The sequence below is a fragment of the Lissotriton vulgaris genome, chromosome 11 (assembly GCF_964263255.1).
Source record: "Lissotriton vulgaris chromosome 11, aLisVul1.2, whole genome shotgun sequence".
Taxonomy (NCBI): Eukaryota; Metazoa; Chordata; class Amphibia; order Caudata; family Salamandridae; genus Lissotriton; species Lissotriton vulgaris.
This window is the reverse complement of record NC_141699.1, coordinates 194,907,361-194,926,612: the sequence shown is the minus strand read 5'-3', so window position 1 is coordinate 194,926,612 and position 19,252 is coordinate 194,907,361. Positions and strand designations below refer to the sequence as shown.

At 43.7% G+C, this 19,252-nt stretch overlaps 1 protein-coding gene across 1 annotated transcript in view; it reads left to right on the top strand.

The window, feature by feature from the left end:
• The first annotated feature begins 222 nt into the window (after positions 1 to 222).
• The window catches only part of SVOP (SV2 related protein), a 393,561-nt gene continuing 374,531 nt past the window's right edge, over positions 223 to 19,252 (top strand). The window contains exon 1 of the mRNA XM_086943094.1: positions 223 to 437. Coding sequence (XP_086799220.1) covers positions 403 to 437 — 35 coding nt within the window. The 5' untranslated portion in view covers positions 223 to 402. The remainder of the gene's footprint in view (positions 438 to 19,252) is intronic.

The window sequence follows — 19,252 nt, the reverse complement described above, 5'->3', positions numbered from 1 at the left end:
TTTTATATGCAGTTTATTGACATCAAAGCTAGAAATGTACACATATTTAAAGATCTCTCTTCATAGAACGTTTTAGAAAACAAAAATTGTGTATTATAATTTGCTTTTGCTGCATGCAACGGGACTAAATTCCATTTTAAGGTAGCTACGCCCGTTTCAGAAGTTCGTGCACTGGAGGAGGTGCACGTCGAAAGGGTCCATTTTGGACATAAAAAGAGGACTGACTTCTAAATGGAAAGAAAAGACAGCCTGCGGGTGTGCGACTCGCTCCCGAGTGCAGGAGCCACTGTTCATTTCAGGCTGGGAGCTGTCCAGTGCCCACAGCTCCTGAATGCCTGAGTACGAAGCGTCCGCACAATGTAACAGCGATGAGCACCGGAGAGCAACCTAAGCAGCGCGGCCATGGAGGATGATTTATTTCAACTCAGGCATCTGCCGTAAGTCTCACCCCAGCCTGCAGGCGCAAAACTACATCTGTATTCCGAAAATAACCGTGGGGTGTTCCCAAGGCCACGGGAAGCAGCAGACTCCTGTAAGAGCTGCCCGTGAACCCTAGGCTGCCTGCAAGCTCTGCTACAGCCGAGCTTCCTTCCAGAGGCACCCGTCCCTTAGCATTATTTATTGTGCTAAACTTTACATAGCAATTTGGTTACGGGCAGCTGAAGTTAGCTATACATTGTACCACATAAAAGAATTCGCTCGGGGCCAACTGTGAAGTGCCAAAATTGTTTTAAACACCGTTCTGACGTGTAGTTGAGTAGCTTGCATCTCGCACAAAGCAGACGTTTCGTGACTGCAGCATGAGTGGCTTTAGTGTTCTTATCACCAATACACTGGTAACGCTTAATGCATGCAAATGGGCATTCAGTATTTCCGAGTCTCTCTTACGGAGGAACGCTGACACGCACACACACTCGCGTGACCATATAAGTACACACCTATACGCTTATTGTATATGCACATGTGCATAAATGACTGTGTATGCTAGGTGTGTATATATGTGCATGTATGCATGCACAGTTAACACACTAGTGTGCAAATGTATACGAATGTGTGTTTTTGCCTATCTATCTATCTATCTATCTATCTATCTATCTATCTATCTATCTATCTATCTATCTATCTATCTATCTATGAATCTATCTGTCTGTCTATCTATCTATCTATCTATCTATCTATCTATCTATCTATCTATCTATGAATCTATCTGTCTGTCTATCTATCTATCTATCTATCTATCTATCTATCTATCTATCTATCTATCTATCTGTCTGTCTGTCTGTCTGTCTCTCTCTATGTTTTATTGTTTAGGCTTATTAGCATAACACACACTTTTAACTGTTTATATATGGGACTTTCTGTATAAGTATGAGGTATGTTATGATATAGTGCTTAGGGACGAGGGTAGTGGGGAGAGATAACTAGTGATGGGAAAGAGAGAGCGAGATGGAAATGTGGGGCTAAGAATAAGGAAGGCAAACATGCAGACTTAATGAGGAAGGAGCCTTGTGCATTTCGCGGTCTCCCCCAAATCACTAATACCATAGAAGGCAGCTTAACAGTGCATTGTGAGCAGCTGTTCTTGGGCGTCTGTCCAGCAGTTAGAAAGAGGGTAGCGCAAGACGTATTGGGAAGAGAAAGCAGGAGAGGGTAGAGGGTGCAAGGTGGGGGTTGTGGCACACTATCCAAGAGATTTAGGTGCAGGCCAGGGATATTTTCTAGGAGTCATGAAACTTCTACCTCTCCAGACTGTCTATGCAGTCAGACCTTTGATGCAGCCTCGCTCTAATAGATACATTTACCTGTTTCCAAAGCTGAAAAGGGAGTAGGAACAAAGACACATTTGAGGACTCCTCATTTCAACAGGTCCTCAGTGAGGACCGCTCTTTTAGAGGTGGTTCAGTCCACAAGAAGCTTGATGCTTGGTCAAGAACCTCGCCATAGGTAGCCTAGCTGTTTGTTCTGATAAGGCACCTGTGCTTTGAGCCCGGCGAGGGATTGTGCCTGCATTTGGAATATGCCCAGGAAGCCTAAAGGAAATCGGATGGAGAATTATGCCTGGGTTTCTGGGTTAGACAGATTTGCAGTACCTTGGCCTCAGAGCTAGTGGGCATTTGGCACACTGGAGTAATAGCCCAACTTTCAAGTGCCTCACAATATAATGCAACATACTTTGCTGGCTTGACAAGTGATACCGGTCCCATGCAAAAGAAGTTGTCCTTAAATGACGGTTGTACATTGTGTTTCTAGGTTGTCTCTTTTGAACAGTTGCTTTTCTTATGATGTATCAAGTTTTATCTTGTGTTGTGTTCAGATAATACAACTATGCTACCCTCTCCTAACAGAGTTAGGTTGTCCACGATCAAGTTAACTGCTTTATCCCTGCAACAGGCATGCAATCACTGTGCTGTGCACCTGGAGCTCTGAATACACATTGTCCTTTGCAAAAAGCCGCTTTCACTTAGTGCAGGCTATCTCCCACATCTCTCGCAGTCTTCGCTGCCCACCAAGCACTTGCCTGGCCCAGTTTCTACTAGCTTGGGCTCTAATCAGTGGATTTGTTGTAGAATTTGAACACAAAAACCAAGCAACACAATATTGTGCGTGTTTTCCAGGGTAGTGAGTTTCCCTTCTTGACAGCCTTTCAGAGTCTGATTGAGCAAAGGTTATAGCTGATCATGGTATCAGCTTAGCATGGCCACATTAGACATAGACACAGTAGGCCTGGAAGAAACCTGACATTCTTTAAGACATGATTGCTGCCAGTCCGTAGGGCTGGGCAGAGTCAGACATTTTGGTGTGTTGTTCCAATTACTGTAGGGAATAGGAAAGTGCTAAGCAAATGTGAGGCCACTAAAGACCAGTGGTGATGCAGCACAATCAGATAGGACTCTGTGGAGAAAAGAAGTTATGGGACACAGTGGGACCTTGAGGACAGGAGCAGGTAGGCATACGTGGAAATCGAGGGTTTCAGGACATGAAGGGGGAGGGAAGGGTGGAGTCATGGGGACATAGGGTATCTGCAAGTCATTAGGGCGGAGACAATTTCAAGTATGTTATTGGTCTGTTTGTTAAAGGAGACATTTCAACACACAATGGGTCCCTGGATGCCTAGGCCGGAATCAAACAGAGTATCCCTGTTGATAACTTGAGCGAATTCAATGAGGTATGAGACCTATGCTATACGATAAAGGAAATACATTTTCATGGCTGTAGGCACAATAAGTAATATGTCATATATGGAAATGTGCTGCATAGATTTTACTAAATAAAATATTAATTGTATATGCGCATTGCTTCTCAAACATTTTGCATGTTGTTTGCATCCATGTGCCTGTTGTTTGCATCCCCCCGGCAAGGAAAGTTATACATCTGTTTGCAGGGTGGAAATGAGAAGGGAACTTCTGAATAAATTAAGATGACCTTGTGAATAGGTTTCTCGGTGAGGGGAATAATATTGTCCCAGGTAAGAAACAAACAGTAAAAGCAAAGAGCAATTTCTCTTTAGTGTCACATTTCAACATACAGAAATGTACATTTGTACATTGCAGTGGAGGGGGCGGGGGGGGGGGGGGGGTGTTACATGTAAAACTGAACGAGTACACCGGGGAATCAGTGATAGTTGTAAATAGGTAGGAGTATTCCTAAAGTGTTTGGAAAAATCCTGAAAAATCTGACATTTACACATGTGCTGCTCCTTAGTGGAGTTACTATAAAGATACCCTAGTGCATCAAGATGGTTCACAAGTTTATTTTTAGGTCTGGCTTGACAGTGCAGCTGTCGCTCTACCATATGTGATCAACCGAAAAAAAGCTCGAGGAAGCGCTAATGGGAGTGGGCTTGGACTCTGCCCACATGTTAATATGCTCGAGCACAGAATTTCATCGGAGAGAAGTTGTATACTTCTGCTGAAAAGTAATGCATGTTTTGCACATTTTGCCCTTTGGGAAAGCTTATGATTACCACTGCCGGACTGATTTGCTTATGGTGACATTGATCATAGCTGTAGACCTGGTCCGTTTATTATGAAAAGTTACGACAAAGACAATCGCCCTGACATTTATTGATAAAAGCATACGTTAAAAGGCAATGGGTCTTTAAAGCTGGGTTATCATTTTTTGTGTTAAAGCTTGTAGACTGGAATTCTGTTACAGGGAATCTCACAGACCACCATAGCAGGCCAGGGTTCTGGTATTGTTTACCCCTGTGACAAGCCAGAGGGCTAGAATATATGCACTTTGAGAATCCTTGCTATGCCGGTTTGCAAAGGGATGTATATTATTTTGTCTACTGTAATGTTGTCCATATTTTCTAAATGTATGACTAATGAGAGAGGGGATTTGGTTCTGCCCGCATGTTTATTCTCTTGAGTACAGATATTGATTGTGCTTCAGGTGAAAAAGAGTGTTTGTTTTTCACTTTTTGTCTTGTAGGAATGCTTATACTTAACACAGCAGAAATTAGTTTGTTCTGTTGTCAAGTCATTGATAAATGCTATATGCCTTAGTTATTATAAAAAGTTATGACAAAGGGAGGAGGCTTTACTTATTTTTTCAGAAAATCAACTATTAAAGCCAATAGGCTTTTTAGGGTGGTTTGTCCTTACACTGTGTTAAAGCTTGCAGACAGGGGTTCTGTTATAGACATTCTCACCAATTACCAATCCAATCCAAAAATTCTTTATTTCGGCCTTTTAGACCATAAAAGATACAATAAAAAACATTCAACATTTAAAAGACATCCACTTATAATAAAAAATTACCATTGTAGGCAAGAGTTTTGTTATTGCTTATCAGCTATGAAAATCACTCAGAGTAGACGATTTGTATTTTGAGAATCAGTTATGGCATTTTTGGAAGGATTGCATATTGTTTTCCCTACTGTAGTTTTGTGTATATTTATAATTTTCTGACTTTGTGTCTGGAGGTTGCCTTTTGGGATAGATTATGCAGAATCCATTAGACCTGAGGTGGATGTGGGGTCACTGCCAATGATAAAGGCTAGAGGCCTGATTGGTTCTTTGTATAAACTTTTGTTAGAGGCTCTATGTCTGATATGTCTATAATGAAAAGTTATGACAAATGCAGAACACCTGACCAATTTATTGTGAAAAGCATTTGTTAACACCAGTAGGTTTTTAAGGCTAGAGTGTCAACAAACCATAATAAAAGTTGTTGCCAGATATATATTTGTTTTAATTTCTTCTTTGTTTTCACCAACATTGAGGAACAAGTAGCCCATCCTCTGGGATTAAAAGAAATATTGATATCAAAAATAAAAACAAATGCATATGATTATAAACGACTCAATTCATCAATAGTCAAACAAAGACATCACTGAACACTGATAAGAAGAAAAAAGGTGGGGGGAACAGAGGGGGTGGTGAAAGAGAAAGAAGATCTCAGGTATCAGGTGTCCTGACCAGAAAATGCTGACAATACCCAAGACCAAATTGAGTCCCAAATGTGCCTCAACCTCTGTCTACACGGGGCATTAACTATCAAAGTCATCTCCAGCATACTGATGTTCATGAATTCTTGCCACAAGTTCAAAGGATCCATAGGCACGCTAGACAGCCAAGCCCATGCCAGACCAAGTTGAGCAAGAGAAATCTCAAAAACAACTACTCCCCAATGAGCGGGAAGGAATATCCGGTGAGTGCTCCAGAATGGTTAACTTCTAGTCAAACAAGACTTGAACATTCAGAACACTACAAAACTTAGCAAAGAAATCCCAATATTGCCTCATCCTTGGGCATGTAGAGAAGATATGAACTCTAATAATGTCTTTGCTACCGCATTAAAAGAAACAATCATCCAACCGAAATTTCATAAGATAAAGATGCTGTGGCCTGTAGTAAAAAACATTAGTAAATGTCAGATGATGCACCTTGACTTGTGACACGTTAAGAACTGACTATGCCAGGACATTACTACGTCTAAGATCACCGGCCGTCACTACGCTATCGAGAAGTTGTGCCCATTTATTGGCCCTTATAAAAAAAAGGATCCACACTGTGATCCCTGGACTGCTGATAGATAAGCTCATAGGCTAAACCGATCTTTCATTTAGCAGGGGTTTTAGCGACGAAGTCCAATAAAGGATTATCTACAAACCGGATCTTATCGTCTGAGAGACTTGCTAAAATATGACAAACTTGGAGGAATCAGAAAAAACATGGATGAGGAAGAGAATTCGCCTGATGCAATCTGTCAAAGGGGATAACGATACCCTCCTCAAACAACTGACTGAAAGTAAATATTGTAGCCAAATACCAATAACAGTAAAAGCCCTCATGAACGCAAGAAGGTAAATTTGGACTTTTCCCAAAATACATGAACTGGTTGAGCGAAGTGAGGTCAGGACCAGACAAGATGGTACACTTTTAGGGTCTGGAACCATGTCCTCCTGAAATACATAAGGGGTCATTACAATGGTGGGGAGTATCGCGGCGGATGCAGAGTGCGTCTGCCTCTTTTCCACCGGTCGGCAATCGTTCCGATTGCCAGCCGTGCAGACTTGGGCCACTAATATGGTGGCGGTGCCTAGCAGGCACCGCCATCCATATTAGGATGTGTGCAGTGAAAGGCCTTTCCATGTAAAGGCTGGCAGGGATTTGCTTTGGGTGCCGTTGCGGGTCCCCGGGTCAGTAGGGGGACGGGGGGTGCACTTGGGGGCTACCCATGGTACCCCCCTCCATGCACAAGGTGGCAGGCACTGTGCGGTCCCTGCCACGTTGTGCATGAAAATGCATAAAATGGCAATTTGACATTGCGGCGGGTGCTGCTGTAAGCAGCATCCGCCGCCATGTTAAACTGCGGAATGCGACCGCCAGGGTGGCAATCACATCCTAATTCACAGTGTGGGACCGCCGTATACTAAGGCAGCCGGTCCCAACACCACGAGGATGGCGGGCGGACTGAGGTCCCCTCACCATCCTAATCGACCCGATAGTATCCAGAATCCCAGTACCTAGGACAACAGAAGTGCGGAAAAACATATACTCTGGGATCATACACCCTTGTATCCAGGGCCCCCAGTCCAAAACCAGCTGAATGCTAAATAATAAAAACCTAATAGCGGAAGTGAGACCCTTCCATCATCCTTAGGTTGTTGAAGAAGCTGAATGTTACAGCAAGGTCTCCTATATTTCCAGATAGTTTGCTGTCACCGAACATCTGCCCTGTCAAAGAATGATGTTGAAAAAAATATGGGATACACCAAAAAGGACACAGAGATACAATGGTAGAATAATCATTTTAATTAGATTATAGCGTCCAGTCATCCTGAGACGGCGACAATGCCACTTGGTGAACATATTGGACGTGTATTAATACAGATTCCCATAATTATTCTTGTTGATCTCAGTCATCTGGAGGGAAAGAGTCACCCTTAAATAGACCGCTGCCTGCACCCACCTACTATCCTCGAGTGGATGATCTACATTAGAGAGAACCTGGGTCTTGTCAGTATTTAGCTTATATACCGAGATTCTACTGAACGTTTGAGCCGCCCTCCCCACAGCCTCCAAAACGACAATTTGGTTAGGTGTTGAATCAACCAAATTGTCTTAAGTATGCTAAGACCTTCACCCCTAACTGATGTATCTTTAGAGGATGGATGTCTTTGGATGCCCTCAAAAATTGAATGAAAGGTTTGATATACAAGACAAACAGCTGAAGGGAGAGAGGGCACCCCTGCCTAGTTGCACAAGAGACGGTTATAAATTCAGAGAAGGAACCACAACAATCCTGGCTTTCAATCCCACGTAAAGACATCATACTCTCAAGATAAAGCATGGACTAAGGCCCATGGTTCCTGATTCCCACAGACCCCCAGAAGAAGAGCCAGGAGACCCGATCAAGAATATTCACGGCATCCAGAAAGATCAAGCCGACTGTCCCCGATGATACTGTCTCCAAAGCTGTGATAACAGTGTTAACAAAAGATGTAGTGCCCACCCCGGGATAACACCATGCCGATAAGAATCTACTAGCTGCAAGATGACAGAGGGTAGTCGATTAGTGAATATTGGTATATAGATCTTGGAATCCGTGTTAATTGAAGAAATAGGGCCCTATCACCCGCAGAGTGTTGGATCTTTCCCTTTCTTAGGGAAAATCACAATATCGGTTTCACCCCAGGATTCCGGCATCCGATCGATTATATCAAAGGAGTTAAAAAGATCCCTTAAGAAAGAAGCCAAAATATCCTTAAGGGAAACATAGAATTCCAAGAGAATCTGATCAAGACCTGAAGCCTTACCTTTAGCCAAAGAACCAATAAAAGTTTTTACCTCTATATGAGGGATAGGTGCTTTTGGCCTTAAGCTTTCTACCTGGCTCAGTTTATACTGACAATACCCTTTTGTGATTTGAAGGATTTCTGTCATCATTGAAATACAATCCTCCTGGTAGAGTGCTTGGTAAAACTGGGAAAAATATCTCTAATGGTAGCTGTATTGGTCACAAGCATGCCATTCTCATCCCTTACCTTATGAATAATATTGGCATTAAAATGATCTTTTACTCTAAATGAGAGGATCCTCCCCATGTCTTCACTATTCTCGAAACTAGCCACCTATCGAGTGCAGGCAGCAGGAGAGAGTGAAGAGACAAAAGAGTCTAAAGTTTGCTGAGCCCCCACCTGTGGGCTCCCCCAACCTGCCTCATGAGGGCCAAAAAGGGAGACCAAAGTTTCAGATCTGGCTTTTTCTTCTTTTGTTTCCAGACTCCAGCTAAGGCCCCCAATTGCCTCTGAGCATTGCCTGCTATGCAACAATGATTGTTTTGCAAGTTTGATCACTCTAGGACCACCAAGGGATGCAAAAGACCTTCCAGGGAGAAGCTGCTATCTCTCTACTTTTGGCGAAGTGTGAGCGCCCATTGGATCCCCTTGACCTCCCATCCTTACACCCCCTTTTCCTGGCATACTGGCTGAGGTAAGATCGCCACTCAAGTTGTGATTATATATAAGATCTTGTAGGAGTCCCGGGACTACCTCATTCAGTCCTGTGGGCACTCTTCTGACCTCCTTTGCCCACAGCCTCCTATCAGTGTTAGTATAATGATAGACAACAAAGTATGTTACAGGACGACCAAAGAAGTCAGCTCAAGGCCTGTCTCGGTACCATGTACACGAGAAGTCAACGTTTTCACAGAAACAGTAGCAAAGCAGCAACAACAAAAAAGTAAGTTCAGCCAATCAAGACAACTTATGTGCTCCACACCTTTGCTGACCCTTTTATGCTGATTATATCGGGCGGAACATTGGTCTGTTCTCCGACACCAGCACCCATGTAAAGAATGTGGGAAAGATGTACCGAAGGAGCTGGCTGCACACAGGCAACCTCTCCAGCATTTGTTGCAAGATGCCTTTAAAAATTAAAGTGCTCTAAATGTTAAGTGGTGCAGAACAGCTTCTGTGCTTCTTTTGTTTTACTTCAGTTCGACTATAAATAAATATTTGCCGTTTATTAGGTCTCGCCTAGCGATGCAGCGAAAAGCGCTGCTCGCTATAGGCGAGGCTTATTGTTGCTGACTTTGTCTCCGATGCGGGACAGGGCCTTTGCACACGTACGGTAAGGCCCAGACAGGAGCTGTGCACGCTTATGGTGCAAACAGGAGTTGTAATAACGCTGCAAGCCGTACGCGTGCACATCAACTGTCTGTGCTGAAGCTTAGCAGACAGGAGATGTGCACGCGTTCGGCTCGCGTCTTTATCACAACTCCTGCAGGCACCATTCGCTTGCACATGTCCTGTCCAGGCACGGCGCCAAGCATGCCTCCCGCTCAACCCTACTCACCAGCCCACGTGGGGCTCCGTCTTGCTCACAGGAGCCCCGCCTGAAATCTTGCGCTGTCTGCACCATGCAGCATTCACAAAGGTGGGGTGGGCTCCCACCGGACTTCCCTCTGCGGGGTAGGCTCCTGCCTCGCTTTTCCAACACATGGGGCTCCCTCAGCTCATGGGAGCCCCGGACTCTTCCGGCTGCGCACTCCATGCCCCACCCATGCCCCACGCAACTGACATCGTCGCAAGCATTAAGCACTTTCGCTTTCTTAACGCGCACGCACGCTCAGCTCAGGATGTTCTCAGTAGGTAAGAACTTTCCAAGTGCGTCTCACGCTTGTTTTTCAATCCAATGGCTTGTTTGTTAATGTTTCTCCCACTTGTGTGGCCTCATAGTACCTGATGTGTATTTATGGAAAAGATTAACATAGTAAAAATGCACCTTGGTCAAAGGAAGGTATGTGATTGGATGCGTTTCCTGTTAGTGTCATGCGGGTGCCTCGGCTTATCATGGCCAGAGCTTCATTATACATTGGCCTTACTGGAATTAATACTTCTTGAGCCTACTAGGATCACTGTATCCCACATAGTACATGCACAGATGATCTAGAATCAGAAACTTGAATAAAACACCTTTTGTTACCTTAGAATATAAGTACATTAGATTTCCATATTTATTGTGCCACACTACGAGCGTCTCCTAAGTCTTTGAGATTAGCCTTGATAAAGTGATTGAATGCAGAAACTGGTTGACTGTTTTGTTGTTACCAGACTGTTATTCACCACTTCCAGTGGCCCACACAGTCACTCAAAAGAAATGTAAAACTCTAGCATTGTTCCACTATTTACTGTTAACACCATCGCTGCTGCAGCAATTCTCCTCATATGCTGACTCTTATGTTTTCCCATTGTTCATGACGAGCTCAGCTCAACATCAGCACAGCTCAACCGTGCCTCATGACGAGCTGAGCTCGTCATGAGCAGCGAAGGGGTTAAAGGTATTTATCTTATTACTCTACTAGTCCTTTCGCTTGTGTGATCCAACATATCTGGTTGCACGAGATATGGCTACAGTGAATCTCGCTTGAGCGTGGGGTGACCACTGCTCCGCCCTTCCGACATGGAGTCTGTTGACTGCCTGCTTAGCGGTTGAGTCGATGTTTCCCGAGACGGTGAGAAAGGCTTTGGAGGCAGTGTTCAAACCAGGGTGTTCGTAGTGCGGGTGATTTCAGTAGTCTTCGTCGTGCTGGAAGACCTCCCACTGACGAGCCGAGAAACGGTGAGCGGAAGTTGATAGATTACGGCTGTAGCGCCTCTGGTGGCCACTACAAGAGCCTTTTTTCCCACATATGTTGACCTCCCCTGCCAGAGGCAGCTGATCGTTAGAGATAGGGGTCTAGGATCAATGTCTGCGGACTCGATAATTCTCGCTTCGGCGCCTTCTCTAATCATGGGCCCCACGCTGCAACTCTGGGCAATAGCTTGCTTAATCTCCACAACGGCCCCACCAGTGCTGGGATGCCTGGCTCCGCCCCCCACAGGGAGAGCCAGTAGGGGTTCCACAGCCTAAGCGCCGAGATACCCTCATGGGTGATTCAGCGCTATATAAATCAATAACTATAACTAACTATAACTATAGGTGGGGCTGCCCTGCTGCTGGGTCTGGATAAAAGGAGCGGCAGGGGGATGGAAAGTAGTTAGAGGCACCGCTAGTGCGAGGAAAAGAAACAAGCATTTGCAATGCAATAGGTCTTGCAGTTACGAGAGTTTAAGCTATTCACATTGCAAATAACAATGCCTTTTATTTTTGTTTTATTTTTAAAAACCTAACTAAAAGGCATTGTTATTTACAATGTCAATAGCTTAAACTCGCGTAACTGCGAGACCTATTGCATTGCAAATGCTTGTTTACTATGTTTATGAGTATTAGTCCATAGTAAAGTAAACAGCAGTCTAGTGCTGCTGTTTAACCAGGGGCTGGCTGTAAATGTCAGGAGGGCTGCATGCGGTCCCTGGACCATACTTTAAGTATCACTGTCCTATGACAATATTTGTCCTTGGGAGTTCCGGGGACAGCCTGGTCCCATGACTGGATGGATGCGATTACAATACTGCATATAAAATTATTTATAAAAAATATTTTTGTTTAACAGTGGTGTCAGTTGTGTTTTTGTCATTACGTTTTATAGCTACTCTCTTACAGCTATCATCAGGCTCAAAGTGGAAAGCCACAATGTATCATGTTGTTGTCAATACAAAGAAATCCATAAGTACCAATAGGTTAATGAATAATCTATTCAGGGAGCAAAGCAATTGCTTGCTCACAGGGAAAGTAGTCACAGCATCATAAAATATTCTTTGAGCAGTTAGTAAAGATAAAGATATGCAGTTGTTAGAACCAATTCATGCTAGGTCTTGAGTGTTCACACAGTAAGTAATAAAGAAGTGCTGGATGTGTGTATATACTTACAAAATATTGAAAAATAATCTGCATTTCACAATTCATGATGATTGGTCCCAAGTTTATTGTGTCACCGATTTTGTGACCATTTAAATTGACTTCCTTGGTCGTGACTGAAAAGTAGGGAGACTAAGCACAAAGGTATAGTATGTATATGAATTAGCCATAGGGAATGTGCCAGCCGGTCACACCAACCATATGGAGATATTATTCGAACACCCAATGGGGACAAGAAATGTCCAAGTCTGGAGAGCTGCTATTACAAGGGGGTGGTAGGTTCCAAATATTAAATGAATGAGAAGTGGAACGCCTCCAGGAAACCCCAGATCGGAGAAGAGGAATGACATCATAAATCTGGCAGGGAGAAAGGGAGGGATAAGGTAAGAAATAGAACACAATTGGATAGTCCAGATGTGGGAAAGAATGCTGCTGTATTCTGTACACAAGGACGTACTCAGGGAGTAACACTGAAGTTAACGCCAACAGCCAACAGAGCTCTGATTGGTTGTGAAGCCCAAGGTCCCAGAATCATCCCAGCGACCTTCTGCACAAAGAAAAAAGATGATCAACCTTAATGTTATATAGTGCTGTCACCTACAAATGACAGCAAAGAAGAGAAAAGAACAGTTTTACAACAGACTCCAGTCCATCTTGGAGAAATGACTTGAGGGTTACATCACCATATTGATGGGGGACCTCAATGCCAAGATTGGAAGCAACAACACTGGGTACGAAGACATCATGGGCAACCATGGCCTTTGTGACATGAACGAGAATGATGAAAGGCTTGCAGATCTCTGTGCTGTGAGCAGTCCTTTGACAGGCAGTAGTGTATTCCCTCGCAAAAGAATACACAATGTAACGTGTATGTCACCAGACCATTCAATAGAGAATCAGATAAACCATGTCTGCATGTCTCTGAACATCCGGATGTTCCTGCATGATGTGAGAGTGATGAGAAGAGCGGACGTGGAGTCAGACCATCACCTTGTCCTAGAAAGTGAGTGTGGAACTGACAAGCCAACTCCAGCGATATAACACCACCCTCCTCAAAGATGCACAGGTACTGAGTGAATACCATGTCACCATCAGTAACTAGTTTTAAGTCCTGCAAGAACTAAAGGACAAACAAAACCCAGTAGAAAGTCAGAGGGATAAGATCAAAGAACCATTGACATCAAACTGTCAGAAGGTACTGGGTTCCAAGAAACACCAGCATAAAGAATGGATCTCAATCGAGACTCTCCATAAATTCCAAGAGAGAAAGGAAAAAAAAGCTGCAGTCAACACCTGCCGAACAAGACCAATGAAAGTGAAAGCTCAAGGCGAATACACCTAAACCAACAAGGAAGCAAAGAGACGCCTAAGAGCAGACAAGAGAAGATTCATCAATAGTCTTGTCACAGAAGCCCAGGAAACAGCAAGCCACGGAAATTCGAAATAACTCTACAACATAACATGGAAACTCTCTGGCAGATACAGAAAGCCACAAAGACCTGTTGAAGACTAAGCTGGGAAGACTGTCATGGGTAAGGAAGGCCAACAATGAAGATGGGCGAAGCACTTTGAAGAACTGCTGAACCAGTCCCTGCTGCAGTCTCCGCCAGACAGAGCCAACTGACAAAGACTTGCCAGTCGATTGCAGCAGAGCAATCAAGGAAGTAATACAGCAAGTCCTCAAACATCTGAGAAATGGGAAGGCAGCAGAGCCTGACATATTCCTGTAGAAGCACTGAAGGCAGACATTAGTACACAGTACACATGCTCTACCCCATGTTTGGAAGGATCTGGGAAGAGGAAACGGTGCAGTCAGACTGGAAGGAGGATTATCTCATCAAGATCTCCAAGAACGGTGACCTGAGAAACTGCACAAACTACATAGGGATAACTCTTCTATCAACCCCAAGCAAAGTGTTCAACAGAATCATCATCAACAGAATGAAGGAACATGTCTAGGCTTAGTTGCAAGACCAGCAACCTGGCTTCAGCAAAGGTAGGTCCTGCAACACTGCACATCATCATTGAGCAGTTGATAGAATGGAACTCCCCCTGTATGTCAACTTCATAGACTATGTGAAGGCATTTGACTGTGTGGACAGAGAGACCCTTTTGAAACTCCTCCCCCACTATGGTGGGCCAGATAAACTTGCAAGAATGATCAGGAACTCTTACGAGGGAACTACCTGCAAGATAGTCCACAGAGGACAACTCACAGTAGCCTTACAAGTGAGGACCTTTTCTCTTCCTGCTGGCCATAGACTAGATCCTGAAGACAACCACAGCAAGGAGATGAAATGGGATCCAGTGGAAACCTTGGATGCATTTTGATAACCTGGACTTTGCAGACAGCCTGGCCCTACTGTCCCATATTCACCTAAAGATGCAAGAGAAGGGCAATAATGTGGCAACCACATCAGCACAACCTGGGCCTCAAGATACACAGGGGAAAACCAAGATCCTGAAGGCTAACACAGCTAGCACACCTATAGTCACACTTGCAGGTGATGCACTGGAAGAGCTTGGAGCCTTCTCCAAAATGGGCAGTGATGTAGACAAGCAGGGTGTCAGAAACACCGAGGTCAAGGCAAGAATCGGCAAAGCAAGGGCTGCCTTCATTCAGCTAAGGAAGACGTGGAGCTCCAAGGACGATATGCAACTGTTACCACGGATTTTTTACAACGCATACCATTACAACGGATACTATTACAACGCAGGTCATTTTACAACGAATACCTTTACATCGCATTACACTACAACGCACATACTATTACAACGCATACCATTACATCGTAAGTATAATTATAGGTAAGTTTTTCTTTTTTTCTAAACATTGGGTTTTGGGGTACAGGGGTATTTTTAGGTTTTAGGGCTGGGTTTGGGTTTTGGGGTACAGGGGTATTTTTAGGTTTTAGGGCTGAGTTTGGGTTTTGGGGTACAGGGGTATTTTTAGGTTTTAGGGCTGGTTTTGGGTTTTGGGGTACAGGGGTATTTTTAGGTTTTAGGGCTGGGTTTGGGTTTTGGGGTACAGGGCTATTTTTAGGTTTTAGGGCTGGGTTTGGGTTTTGGGGTACAGGGGTATTTTTAGGTTTTAGGGCTGGGTTTGGGTTTTGGGGTACAGGGTTTTTTTTAGGTTTTAGGGCTGGGTTTGGGTTTTGGGGTACAGGGGTAATATTAGGTTTTAGGGCTGGGTTTGGGTTTTGGGGTACAGGGGTATTTTTAGGTTTTAGGGTTGGGTTTGGGTTTTGGGGTACAGGGGTATTTTTAGGTTTTAGGGTTGGGTTTGGGTTTTGGGGTACAGGGGTATTTTTAGGTTTTAGGGCTGGGTTTGGGTTTTGGGGTACAGGGGCATTTTTAGGTTTTAGGGCTGGGTTTGGGTTTTGGGGTACAGGGGTATTTTTAGGTTTTAGGGCTGGGTTTGGGTTTTGGGGTACAGGGGTATTTTTAGGTTTTAGGGTTGGGTTTGGGTTTTGGGGTACAGGGGTATTTTTAGGTTTTAAGGCTGGGTTTGGGTTTTGGGGTACAGGGGTATTTTTAGGTTTTAGGGCTGGGTTTGGGTTTTGGGGTAGAGGGGTATTTTTAACCTATTTTTACAAATTAAAAAATTAAAATTAATTTAATTAATAATTTCAATAAAATAATATATAACAAATAATTAAATTAAATAATACATTAATAAATATTTACAACATATTTTAAAATTATATATTATTATCATATACTTACCTATACTTACGTTGTAATGGTATGCGTTGTAATAGTATGTGCGTTGTAGTTTTTTGCGTTGTAATGGTATCCGTTGTAAAATGACCTGCGTTGTAAAAAATCCGTTGTAATGGTATGCGTGCTAAAAGTACGCGTTGTAACATCATACATCCTCCAAGGACCACACGCTAAAAAGCAAGATCAGACTTTTTAACACCAACTTAAAATCGGTCCTTCTGTATTGAGAAGAAAGTTGGAGGGCAACAGTGCCCACCACCAACAAAGTCCAGACCTTCATCAACACCTGTCTGAGGAAAATCCTTCAAATCCGCTGCCCAAACACCATCAGCAAGAATGACTTTTGGCAGCAGACTTTCCAACTCCCTGCCCATGAAGAAATCATGAAAAGATACTGGGGCTGGATAGGTCACACATTCTGCAAGTCCACATCAAACACCACCAGGCAAGCCCTGACCTGGAAGCCTCGAGGGAAAAGGAAAAGAGAAAGGCCAAAAAACACCTGGGGCCGAGACCTCGAGGTTGACTGCAAGGAGATGGGTTACACCTGGAGTCAGATTGAAAGAAATTCCCAGGACAGAGATGGCTGGTGAGTCATGGTTGATGGGCTATACCCCAAGAGGGGTAATAGCAAGTAAGTAAGATGTGGGGTGACGAAGCATGGTCCAGAAGCTAAGAGGATGTGGTGCAGATAATAACTTTAACTGCTGGGAAGGAGGGAGGTAGGCATGGATGCAACAGCGGTCAGAACTCTGTTGCAAATAATGTGCAATAAGTCTATTGACCGCAAGAGTAATAAGAATATAGACTTTACATTACATGACACCCTCTCTCCTTCCAAGTGCAGAGCTGTTGATCCGAACAAACTACTGGGACATCCCCCCTAGCTCTTTTATGTTTCAGTTGAAGATTTCACCTAGTAGAAGCAGGAAAGTCAAAGTTAAATACTGAGGAAAAACATGTGGCAATCAGTACAGTAAATCATATTTCCATATGTTATTTACCCAAAACCTTATAATCCCTGCTATTTTCTGTATCCTAGAATTTCCAGGACCCCAGCAGTGGTAATTCCACTAGAGGAAATTATTAGGGATTATTACGGGAGGTGCATAATGAGAGCATAAGAATTAAAGTAAGTGTTAAGTCTGCATTTTTCTCTCAGTTGGTGGTCTAGGCAATTTGAGCTAGAAACAACATTTCAAGTTCCTTCTTTTCAGTTGTACAGGCATTTACCAAGGTCATAGCCCTCCTCTCCCTCCGATACCCAGGAACCGTAGATTCACGGCCTAGACTGTAATTTACAGTAGCTCTAGTCACTGATCAAAGACACTTTGATATCTATGTGTCATTCACTGGCCTCTCTACAATTCTTTAATATGTTTTTGTATTTTCTTCCTCTTATCTGGAAGGCCCTTTTAGAGTTGTGACATCCAACCCTCAGGTCATGTGTTAAATTTAGAATTTAATTATGAGATGCTCCTTTCTGTCTTCTGAAGGTCAAGGACCTGTGCCATGCTAAGTTAGAGGTGTGGGTTTATAATAACTCTATTACATCAAATGCACTCTGAAATTTGTAGTCTTCATTCTCGTTGTTCTTGCTGGAGCGCCTCTTTGGTGTGAAAAGGTTTAATTTCTTTCCTTCCTTTTGATGGCATGGACATTTAAAAGAGTTAGACTTTAGTTATTGTGTATTGCCCTTTGAGGTAGGCTTTAACAAAGGAATCACACATCCACTCTAGTATGGCTGCCACTCTGGTAGACTTGCTTTAAACATCTCACCTAATGCTTGAAGAAGGCTGGTCTCCATTCTGCTTTGCCTTTTTACTTTAGAAATTCCTGTTAATGCCTACAGTGCACGCCCTCTAGGAGTTGGGCTTAAGTCGCAGTGTCACAAAAAGACTATCTTTAGAGAGCCCCTCGCTCACAACGTTGAACCTTAACAGTCCTTCATGGGCAGGACATATCTCTTGTGTCTGGGCCAGTCCAGGCTCCGTTTTGGGCTGAAGTGCCCTATAGCCTCGTTCTAACTGCCATTATCAAAACTGTTAGCCATGCCACCCCTGCTTTGGATGTTGCAATTCAGTATGGGGTTGAAATGCAGCAGGCCTGCTAATATGCATAAAACGATGATGCACCTTCTCTACCATCTTGGCCACGTCCAATTAATGATTATTTATTGCAATATTTCTCTTAATATCTTATAGTTAGTTTCACACTAATATCATGTTGCTCTGTTACTGTACCCATAGAAGGCGTGATAGGGTTGACAGTGTCATGTAATATTTTCTTAGCTCCACTTGCTGTCTTTCTTATCACAGCCGCAACCTTGAGAGAATGAATCCCACCTGAGAGAGACAATCTTTTTGCCTCATTTCTTGAAATAAATTCAACCAATTTTTAACCTTAAAACGTTCAACAGGATTTCCTACTTATCTTTCCACTTTCCCTCAAATTTTAATTTTGCTTTGTGAGCTTTCCCCTAGGACCCACTCAAGAGACATGTATAAGAGTCCTGTTACTTCATGTGCTTAATTTTTGCTGCATTCATCTATGATGCATCAAATCATAAGAGGAAATCTACGTCAAGTAGATTTCCAACTTTTAAATGTGGTTTGGGAAATATTTTTCCATGCTGCCTTCTTGTATATTGGGAATTCATGGTGCAGACCGCACCTTTCAAAATGAATGAGCCCATTGCATCTGTATTTTACAGAGCAAAATATAAATGTGATGGACAGAATCTTTGAATGAAATCATAGTCACCAGATTTTTACTCACTGCGCCCCAGCAGAGAGGTATTGGCCATATACAATCACTCTTAGTCCCAATGACCTCTAAATGAGTGTGTCTGTATTTCCAAGCACACCCTTGGAGACACAGTTTTTCCCAGATGTGTTCAGGAGCATGCTGATACTCCCAATCCGGATTCCGAATCAACCACAGCACCGAGTCCGCCCTACTCGCCACCACCGACGACATCCGCTCCCTCGTCAATCAGGGCAAAACAGCAGCCCTTATCCTTCTAGAACTCTCGGCTGCATTAAACATCATCTCCCACTGCACCCTAGTCTCCAGACTCCATGATCCCGGCATCCGCGGCAAGGCCCCCAACTGGATGCCCTCCTTCCACACTGGCCAGAACTCAGCAGGTCAGACTCCCTCTCTACCTATCGGAACTGACAGAGACCACCTGTGGAGTGCCTCAGGCTTCCCCCCTCAGCCCCACTCTCTTCAATGTTTAGATGACCCCCCTTTCAAACATCGTCACGAACCACAGG